Source organism: Coenobita brevimanus, chromosome 83 (assembly GCF_032717465.1).
Source record: "Coenobita brevimanus isolate Jiangsu-jjx chromosome 83, ASM3271746v2, whole genome shotgun sequence".
In the NCBI taxonomy this organism is placed as follows: Eukaryota; Metazoa; Arthropoda; class Malacostraca; order Decapoda; family Coenobitidae; genus Coenobita; species Coenobita brevimanus.
The window spans coordinates 14,826,313-14,837,566 of record NC_137036.1 but is presented as its reverse complement, the minus strand read 5'-3'; the positions used below and the strand labels follow the sequence as shown (position 1 = coordinate 14,837,566).

General features: G+C 42.0%; 2 protein-coding genes across 2 annotated transcripts; one reads left to right on the top strand and one right to left on the bottom strand.

The window, feature by feature from the left end:
• Positions 1 to 203: 203 nt before the first annotated feature.
• Positions 204 to 4,910, bottom strand: LOC145409865 (HUWE1-associated protein modifying stress responses). Its single transcript, XM_080280148.1, has 5 exons — positions 4,715 to 4,910; positions 2,676 to 2,750; positions 1,731 to 1,899; positions 1,215 to 1,348; positions 204 to 406 (listed from the first exon to the last, which is right to left on the bottom strand). The coding sequence occupies exons 1-5, from the start codon at positions 4,908 to 4,910 to the stop codon at positions 204 to 206; spliced, it is 777 nt and encodes a 258-aa protein (XP_080136274.1).
• Positions 4,911 to 5,967: 1,057 nt separating this feature from the next.
• On the top strand, positions 5,968 to 9,987 carry MESR6 (misexpression suppressor of ras 6). Its single transcript, XM_080280095.1, has 3 exons — positions 5,968 to 6,049; positions 6,382 to 6,536; positions 8,844 to 9,987. Exons 2-3 carry the CDS (start codon positions 6,403 to 6,405, stop codon positions 9,985 to 9,987), a joined length of 1,278 nt encoding a protein of 425 aa, XP_080136221.1. The 5' UTR covers positions 5,968 to 6,049; positions 6,382 to 6,402.
• Positions 9,988 to 11,254: the final 1,267 nt, after the last annotated feature.

The window sequence follows — 11,254 nt, the reverse complement described above, 5'->3', positions numbered from 1 at the left end:
GAAAATTACAAGAATTTTGGACAAGTAAAGGTACAGAAACTATAGCAATGGAACTATGATAACAAACTGCTCTGCTATTTACGGAGGGTTATGGCAAAGAACATCAAGGCCGGGAGGGACCTTACAACAAGGACTCACTGCATTGGATTCTTAGGCACACTGAAATTGGTTGAAACTGAAAAACCTACGTCTACAGAGGTGTCTTAAGTGTAGCGGGACCTTTTGTGCTGCGGAGAGTCCATGGTGACGTCGTGGGTGGGGGAGGATGACGGAGCTGGCCGCTTATTCCGGGCGAACTCGTCGCATAAGAAGGCCTGGAGTTCTGGCAGGTGGGCTGAGTTGCGGCGCCGTGACGACAGTGTGGGTGAGCCAACCGGCGCCGGGCGAACACCTAGATTGGCTTGACCTACAGGGGAAATATTACTGTAATCATCATCATCCAGACATCCTTTCCCTCTGATGCTGGATGAACACAAATGGCCTCACCTACACAGGGAGTAACACTGTATTTATCATCATCCAGACTTCTTTCTCCACTGGTGATGCATGAACACCAAAAATGATCTGACCTACAGGAGAAATAATTAATCATCATGAACATCATCATCCAGACCTTTTTCACTGGTGCTGGATGAACGCCTAATGTAGAATGGGCTGACCTACTTAGGAAATAATACTGGTACCACCACCATCATCACTGTGACCATTTTTTGTGGCCATCATGAGCTGACCTACACTGAATCATCATCATGCTGGTGCCACATGAACATCTAGACTGTGCTGGACGACAGGAGAAAAAAATCATCATACCAGCACTAGACATACACTAAGATTTGGCTGACCTACAGAAGAAACAATCATTATATCAGTATCAGACATCATGACTGGGTTGACTTGCAAAATAAAAAAATAACACTCATCATCCTGACCATTTTTCAGTGCTGTATAAACACACAGCTATGGCAGAATGAGCTGATCTATTGAAAAAAATCATCATCACTACCATCCTGACCTTTATGACTGCAGCTAAAAATGGCAGTCAAGGGGATAGTAATACCACTACCACCACTACTACCACTGCTACTGTTACTACTACTACTACCAGTACTACTATGGTACTATAACAGTAAGCATTCTACAAATGACGAAAAAAATAAGGGTCTGTTACATTTTCATTTTAATACCAGGCCCATATAGGTGAAAGCAAGTCATACCTGAAATGCCGAGTGCTTCCCTGAAGGTGTTGAGGTCGGGCTCTGGGTTGTGGGCGTGGGGATGGGTGTGGTGGTGAGGGCTGGGCAGACGAGGGCTCATACGCTCCAGTGAGATACGAGTGCGTGGGGAACCCCTGTAAACGTTTACCAAAGTTAAAAATGCGGGTCTGGTCATAAGTAACCTTTCTTATATCCTTTGCAATTAAGCCATCCATTATAAAAAAGAAAAAAAAAAAAAAATTAAGCTTCATTTCTAGCTTAGTCTTCCCTCAGTTTTAAAGTAGGAATTGAATGTAAATGTTGACAATTTAGACCACTTTACAAATAACAAGGGTTGCCTGTATGCAGTGCTAAAGAGGCCAGAGGAATTTGCTGTCTGGTCATGCAAACATCCCTCAGCTCCCTTTCTATTCTCTCAAAGAAGGATGGTGGATGGTAGAAGGGAAATATTTTAGGCCAAGAATATGGGAATCATGATCGTACTATGGTACTGTAAATTTAAAGGTGGTGTCCAACCTGAGATGAGCGGGACGGTGTGGTGGAGTCTTGCCTGCCAGGAATGCCAGCAGCTCCTCGCGCCGGATGTGTCGCCGCCGTCGTGCCCAGTTCAGGATCTCTCTGGTGCGACGCTGATAACCCGCCTGCACCCCAATCTCACCACTGCGACGCACTGATTCCACGGCATCTGGGATTGTACGAAGAGAGGATATTAGTCTATTTTTTCTGTACAGATGCTCGTACCCTGCCTGAACCCTGATCTCACTGCTATGATGCACTGACTCTACAGCATCTGGGATTGTATACAGAGGATCTTAGCTTAACGGTACTGTATATTTCCTATAGACAAGTTTCTTTTATCATAATCATCCAATCACTTGGCCAATCCTTCCTAGTAATAAGTCTCTTTTAATATCACTATTATCACCCCACCTCTTTGCCAAACGTTTCCAATAACAAGTCTAACATTTCATCACCATTCTGCCTTTATTCCAGTTTTTTCTATAAGTTGAACAAATCCAGCCTCTTAGCCAATTCTTTCTAATATTTAGTCACTATCATCATCATCATCCTGACACTTTTTTTCCCCATCTTAAAGTGGAGTGATGTACTGTAATGTCCTCACTCTATATGCATCCAGTATTTTCACATGGCCACACCATCTAAGCAAACTCTCTTCTACCGTACTACCAACAGAAAATTATGGTAGTGATGATGATGGTATCTGTTATGTTTTAGTTCTAGCTTTCTATCTAGTGGATCTAGAGTCAGGTGTCTTAATATTGTATGGGATGGCCACCGACAAAATGGCTCCATGTCACCCTGTCCTCTGCCCTTTAGCTGCCCTCTCTCCAACTCACATCCCCCTCTCATTTGGGTCTCCCCCGCCAGCTCACTCATACACAAATCTCCTGGTCAGTCTCACATTCTCAATCCTCTCCACATGTGTTTGTCGTGTCTCACCTTTATACAGGGCAGTGATGTGACCTGCTGCTGTTTGAAAGGGCACCCACATTGAATTGTGCCTGTCAGCTGCACCTGAAATATACAATCATGGTTAAAGTAATGGTATGTCTGTTTTCACCTGATGGAATTGGGCCACAATCATAACATGGATATTAAGTGACCACAAGAAACTTGATAAGCGTTAGTTCTGAAACATGAGTGAGTCTCCTTGGCATATCAGTCCTCCAGCATGACTACACCTGGGTACTAACTGAACAAAAAGAAATTACGGATCTTTGTCAAGTTAAAGAAAACAATATACAGTAGATACACTGCAACTACGTCCCAAATTTTCCAGTACCGTATGCTAAATTACACATATGAATATAGCCAAAATACTGTTAAAATGGCCTTATGAAAGCACCTTTGCATGGATTTTTTTTTTTTTTTTGTACACGCATATGCCGGTTTAACGATGTAATTGGTTAGGTAAAACCCCATCGTCAGGCAGGGTATCACAAATCAGGGTACTTATAACATGTAACGTGGAGCATTTACCAGCCTTGGGTTTCCCCCCAAACCAAGTCCAAAACCCACCCAAATAAGTTTAAAGCCAATCTAAATGGCCTATCAGCTATCAAGGAAGTTAACCTAAGCCTATCACCTGTAAATAACTCACTAAAACCAACAAATAAAATCTGAAAAACATCAAATATAAGTCTGGAAAAAATCAAGCTTAGTAATCTGTACCCCAAAATGACGATGTTCACCCCACCTATGGCTAAAACACATTAATCTAATGACGATGTTCACCCCACCTATGGCTAAAACACATTAATCTAAGTCTAAAAACAGTTTATAAACCAACCTAAACACACACAATTAGTCAAAATATCAAAAATCAGTTGAAAAATATATAAAAACCCATCATTACACTGGGGTTTGGCCATCATTAGGTGGGGTATGGTGGTATTTCTACCCCCATCGTTAAGCCAGGGTATCGCCTCTAGGAGTATTGTATATCGAGGTATTACTGTACATATACTGCCACATGACTAAATCCTGTAAAGACTGCCTAAGAGCAAACTGCTTCCCAGCCATCCTCTTCTCTGCAACTCACCCACCCTACCACCTCAATCACATAAACTCAAGTCATTCTCTCTTTATCCATCCTCTCCACAGTGCCAAATGTCGGCATTAATAAAACTGATGATCTCATAACAGGTACTACACTGACCAATGCAACCCCAGCTGGACCTTACCTAAACATATAGATCACCATATTCAATCCTAGCCTTTCTTTTCAACCATAAATTAAGCACTGAGTGTACTGGTAAGCATTTACAAGTCCACTCTCATTTATAATTGCTTTTAAATTTGTTTTATCTTATGCTTTTCTGTGATTTATTCAGTTATCACATTTTTTCTATTGTAAATGGCACCTAACTCATCTTCACAATCTATAAATCACCTTGGACCAATTTGCAAATGAAAAGCCATAACAGAAATCTTAAGGAAGCAAATTATTAATAAAATCCAGTGAAACAGGGTCTGCCAACAAAACTAAAATGATTATCCCACAAATTGATTTGGTCGAAATGTGTACAAGGTTGATAAAAAGGCACGCAAGTCTAATATTATGGTACCGTAATGTATGATAATCACATGATAACCCATCCATCAGCACCTATATATACATCATGGTGCTATTTCCCTGATGAACGAGAATAGCAGTAGTAGCTGCAGCCCCAGGTTCACCTGAATGTAAACCCAGTAGACTGCAGGCTTGAGTTGCCCCTCTCCTGCAGCCCACCATTTTCCTTTTGGGGGATAGGGAGGAAGCTGAAGGGTATTTGTATAACCAGAGCTCAGAGGAGACGCCCAGTTATATCTGTAACACCACGTGAAGGTGTCCCTGTCCAGCACCAAAATGATAATGCATACCAAAAATAAGGGTTTGGCTTGGCATACTCACGGGGTCAATAAAAGCCTTTACGTACACCAATATGGCGCTAACTTATTCATAAAAGACGCATTAAAACCTCCTCCATCATCACCTTTATACATGATGGCCACGCACTGGGCTGCACTCTGAAAAAGCGCCCACATTTTCTCATTGGCCGCGTCCGCCTCGGCATGAAGGTGCTGCTGGCGATCAGGCTCACTCTCCAGTTCTTGTGCCGTTTGCTGCTCCCAGGACGTGATCCAGTAATCGCCCAGCACGTCCTCGTCGCCATCACGCCCCTCACTCATCGCCGCGGTAGGTGTAAGGGCGGTAAATCCTCGCCAGGGTTTGTGCTGAGCGAAATTATGCGAGGGTCCACGGGCCACCACCCTCGTCAGCTGTGATATGTTTTGTCGATGTCGCAAAGAGTTCCAACATTTTCCCATACATTCCTCTAAACCATTATTAAAAATTCTACCTCCCTCCTAAAATAATCTTCTGTTATCTCCTCTAGTTTTTTTAGCAATCGTACTAAGCTTTGAACCAGAATATTTATTTTTATTTATTTTAATTAGTGTGGATGATATTTAAAAGGGTTTGTGGGCTCTAGTCTGACTTCGAGGCTGACCATCCCAAACTTCAGGTAATTTAAATCAAGGTCGGAAATCATGTTTGTGTCTTTATTATTCATGTTTTTATTCACTTTCAGTCCTTGTAGTGGCAGTGGCAAGACTGTGAAGGAAACCCTGAATCTAAATGGAAGTCGCTTTTGGCCTTAATAATGGCGTCTGGTGGCTGGAAGAATTAAATGGTTGATGTTTTTCTTGTGGGACTTTAAATACTACCCATTTAAATTAGTGTTTACGCTAGAGGACTTTTAATTATTACTGTTTTGTTATGAATACAGCCAGGTGATTTAAATCAGGGCAGGAGCAGGTGATTTAATTCAGCAGGAGTGGCCTTCCGCGTATTATTAAGCCGAGGGAAACCTTCACGTGGTGGCACCAATATGATCAGACACCTCCACTGGGTGGTAGTACAAATTACCCTCAAGTACAATGCCTGTGCCCCGAGAGAAGAATAGTGGACTGCAGAAGGAGGGCAGGTTCAGCCTGTACAGTACTACCAGGTTCATGTTCAGATGAGATTATTCACAATAGCAAGTTTGTTAAATTATCCCAAAATACACCTTAAGCTTGTGTAGTTTGTGATGGCTTACCTGCAAGAAAATGAAACTGACAAGATAGAATACCATGAAGGATGTGGGCTTATTTGACAATGAGTAATGACATTTTTGTTTCATTCATTTTTCATTATACAGTGGTCCTGATGAGGAGCCTACGTGTGGTGTTACAGTGTACCCTGGGTGGAGTAAAGCAGCTACAGTGTCCACACAGAAGCCAAATCTCCAACACCTTGCCATGGGAAGGACCCTGATCTGACACTGGTGAGGCTGTGTCTACTGCAAGAGGATGCTGGATCCCAACATGGTGTACCTGTAGGATGGTCCCACTTGAGCAGTTGTTTCCTTGGTGGTTGATGGGCCAGATTTAAACCCTGAATGTAAACTAAAGCTCTGATAAATAATACATATGGAGCTCTAGCCATTCTGACTTGTGTAATAAGTAATAGCATATGGAACTTGTGGCCATTTTGACTTGCCAAAATTGTTATTTATCAAGGCACTTTTACCTCAGTTACTTCATGCCACAGCCTAACAGCAGTAAAACATTGTTGGCCCATATGCGGTACATATTTGTAATGTTGTTGTATTCGCAGGCTAATCTGAATGTGAACCAAATGAGTTGCAGGCTGCAGTTACCACCAGCCACCTTGCAGAAGATAGGAGAGGAGTCAAGAGACGTCTGTGTAACCAGGCATTCGAGCCTCCCAGCTAAATTGGTGCCACCACATGAAGGCATCCACATGTACAAGTATTAATTTTGACAAGTAACACATACTTCACTCTTTTTACTATAACTTGGCTCAGGTTTTCATCCTTTTGCAGCTTATTTGTATGTAGCTTAGTGGCAGAATATGCTGCTGCTATGGCCTTGTACCCTTACCAGAGTACCAGCACTCCGTTGTGACTAGCATCATATTCCAGAATTAATCTCTTGTTACAACAGCATAAAAGATAAGGAGATGGCAGTTTCATGCCCAGTTGTAGTAAAAAGATCATGGGACTGCTTATGAAGATTAACACTTATCTTGAGATATTAGTAAGAGGCAGAGGCATTGCAGATGACTTGGCTTGGCAAGTATTGTAAATTCTTCAAATTATGTTTTTAAATGTGAAGAAGATGAAGAATGAGGGACTGACCCATAGAGTGTATTTGAGTTAGATGGAGGGGGAAGGGAAAGGGGGGAAACTGAGGATGAGATGGAGAGGTATATGAGAGATGGAGGAGTGAGTTTCTGGGAGGGATTCTGATAACAAAGAAGAGGGTGACATGCAGACAGTGTGTTGTGACCACCTCATGTCATGTTAAGGCATCTGGTGATAAGTAGATAGAAACTTTAAAATTTCATGAGCAGTGTACCAAACTTCATGACCAACTTAGCTATCTAAAATTATGACATCAAGGTTTTATGAACAGGACTCTAATTATTTGTGATAAAACTTACTGATGGCAAACAAGAGTAGCCATTCTTGTGTTATCCCCATGTTTGGAAATGAAATGGTAGCCTTAACTCCTTTAGATGTCTGGTGATCTGGTGGTAGAGCTCTTGGGTTGGACTGTTGTGTGGTTTATGTGCTACAGTTTGAGTCCAAGAGGCGATGCGAGTTTTTTCAGTCATGTAGTCACTCTCATCTTAAATATCAGGACCAACTGCCTAGCCCCGAACTCCTACGCTCCTCATGGGGCAATGTAGGATTGGATGATGATGATGATGATAGAATGCTGAACACATAAATACAGTATAAGCTTCCTTCTTCCTTTTGCTCTTGGTTATCTGTCTTAATGCCTTCTCTCTGATGATATACCTATTTTTCTTTGTATTCTTTTTACCTCCAAATGCTTTTTTAGTAAGTAGTAGTTGTTTTTGTTGTTGGTTATCCCTGGACTGTCTGGCTGAGCAGATCCATGGACCATATGAAAGCAACTGCGTCTGTGGGGCCATCTTACAGCTATAATACATCATATACACTTTAGAAATCCAGCACCCCTTTGTGGTTGATAACATCCCATCAGGGTCACACCAGAGTGCTTCCCACAGCGAGATGCAGGGAAGTATGTGGAGGTTTGACTCCCAGGTGCATGCAGCAGCTGGTCTGCCCATAATGCACAGTGTCATCTTGTGTAGCCTTCATGTCAGCACCTAAGTTAATAGTAGAAGTTGTCCTTGTCCTCGTCTTTGTTGTCACTGTCATCGTTTAGTTCTCCTTTCACACATACGGAGGAGTGAGGTACAGTCAAGGGGGCAAGGAATAACCTGATAGAAGGAGGACTAATCAGAAGTTTGGCTAATTAAATGTGCCACACTTTCATTCACTAATCATTGAGGTTCCCTGGAATACACGTAGATATAATTTAGAGCCTTCTTCCTCTTACAGCATGGCCACACAAGGAAATAATAGAAACTGCCTGTGCACTTAGTTGAAGACCACAGTGATGTCCTGTATCACATTGTGTGGGCATTAGGAAGTTGTAGAGCACCTCTTAGTGATTTGGTTGGCTTATTACACCATAACATTGTCTTTTGTGTTAATCTGAATATATCATGGAGAGAATGGAGGATGGATGACAGCTAGGTGCAGAGGGTGAGAAGTATGAATATTGTGGGTAGAGTTGCAAGAACCAGACCGAAGAAGAGCTGGGATGAGCTCATCAAGTGTGACCTCATGGGGACTGAATTGAAAGGCTGCTAGAGATTGAACAGCATGGAGAGTTGCCATTAGGTGGCCAAGGCTGATGCTTGCAAGCATGATGGAACCTTTTTAAGTGAAATGAATCAGCATAGATTTCATAAATAATCTGCAAGAGGACAGCAGTTGTATGAAATCTCCAGAACCACTTAAAATACACTATATTCCTTCTTGTGACATGGTTATTGATGAGAGGGTTAATGGTGACAGGATTAATACTCAGGATGTAATGTCTCACTCTCGCCTCAATGAAGCCTTGTCCCAAGCAGGGATAGAATGTTACAGTTATCCTGACCAAGAGAGGATTAGAGGAGTAATGACTTGTGCAGTCAATAGATATACAGTAGGTATAATCCTTCTTCTTTTTCAGGTGCAACATGACTACTCTGAGGAAATACAAGAAGCTTCCCATGCACATAGTTGAAGATCATAATGACGTCCTCTACCACATCTTGAGGGCTGTTGGCTCAAAGCACCTCCCCTTCACACACAACCTCATCATCCATTTTGACTCCCACCCAGACCTCTTGCTTCCCCCTGAACTTAAAGCCTCAGAGGTATTTGACGTTCCCCTTATGCTGGACAAGTTGAGCATCGAGAACTGGTTGCTGGTTGCTGCATATGCTGGGCAGATTTCCACCATTGTCTGGGTTAAGCCTCCCTGGTCTAATCAGATTGAGGATGGTAGTTACAAGTTTCTGATTGGAAGGAGGAAAGGTACAGATGATATTAGGGTGTCAAGCTCCCTTTTGTACTTCGTGGGTGAAATGCTGTATTGTAAAGCCAGTGAATTGGATGATGCTAAGGAAATAAGTCTGACAGTAATCACAATGGACAATAAATCACCAGACACCCTGGTTGAAGGTATTATGCACTTAATTAATGAACATAATAATCTCTTTGTATTAGATGTTGATTTGGATTTTTTTACAACCATGAACCCTTTTATATGCATGCACGGACAAGTAAACATGTACAGCCGGCTCAGGACAGCGTATGGTTTTGAGTATAAGGAGTGTAAGGATGAAGAGTCACTGAATATACTATTACAGAACAGATGCACTCAAATAACAACACTCAAAAGCATATTCACACGTATACAGGAGCTTAGGGACCCTGAGATAATACTGAAGGAAGTAGATGGTATTTGTGAAAACATTATAGTTAAGGAGGAAAGGGAGAGTGTGATAGATATGGTAAAGGACCTAGCTAGTGTATATGGTAACAAAGTTGACTGGGGCTTAGTACACGATGCTGGGTGTACCTGGGATGACGAGAAACACCAGCTACCACACCACGTATCTTCCAGTGATGAAATAGATGGCTTGGTTAAGTCATTCAGTCAGTTGATTTCTGCTTTGCCCCCACCGACCTTAGTAACCATTGCACGCTCTAGTCTAGATGATTACTGTCCTCCTGATCAGGTGGATGGCGTGCAGGAGAGTGTATGTGGGTTCTTACGGAAAACTTATGATGTGGACTGTAAGAGGCACTATGAGGAGGAGAAGGATTGATTGTATTTTGCATTATTGATGTTCAATAAAAGAATGTAAGCTTGTATGATGAACTACAGTATATTTTAATTATTACATTGTCTTATTACATATCTGAGATTTCTTTTTTACCAACAGCTTCTAGTAGCTGCAGAGAAGTAATTAGTTGGTTTTGGCACTTTGTTTAACTTCCACACAACAAAAGATATTAGCTATACTTTGGCCAACCCCAGTACTCAGATTCCTTGAGAGGAAACACGGCATCAATTTAATGTATACCTATAATGTGATTCTCTTGATTCTGACATTTATTTATGTCAAAAGCCATTCGTTTAGTGTGTTTCACTTATTCGAAAACTCCTTTGCCCCATGGGTCTCCTGTGATTGTTGGGAGAGCATTGGTCAGAGGAATTATTTACAACAAAACGATGTCAGAATCAAGTGAGCTGCATTAAAAGTCTTAGGAAATCAAAATTTAAGTTTTGAAAAAGGGAGTTTGATGTGAATCACTAAATTCATCACTTTTCATACTCTGCCAGTTGCCATCTGAGTGTAACACTGGGCTCTCTGAATCTCTCATGTAGATAATAATCCCCACATCACAACTAATACCATCATCACAGCACAGCCAGTAGAGCACCATAGCCACACCCACAATCATAACAGCTGTGAGGTAAAGGCAAAGAGTGTATGCCAGAGTGAAGACAGGAAAGGCATAGGTGACTACAACCACGAGTGTATAAAGCAAAAATTCTGAGTCACAGGTTCTACCCTCATCCAGTATGATGGCTTCTCGTACCAGCCAAGCATCCAGACCCCATGGTAAACCTGTTGAAAACGGAATACAGATTAAAGAAGCCACCTGAATTCCCTGTCACCTAAAATGTGGTGGCTTTATTAGTAGCCTTCTTAAATGACTTTGTTATTAAGTCCCTAGCTGTTATTGTTACCTAATCCTGGAGTTTCTGGCAGAGCAGACTCATCCACCACAGTAAACAACTGCATCTATACGGCTGTCCTATAAGTACAGTACGGTACATACTCCTTGTAGGGAGCCATCACCGTATGGCGGATGCTGCCTCACCAGGGATGGACCAGGGTCATTCCCCATTACAAGGTGCAGGGAAAGAGAATGCAGAGCTACTGGGTGGAAGCCACAGCATTTGTACTCCACCCAAGGTGCACACCACAATCACATATAGGTTTCTTGTCAATGCCAGTAAGGGAATTATATATTAATAGTAAAAATGGTAACAATCAGTCCAAAATTACCCCTTACTGTGTACAA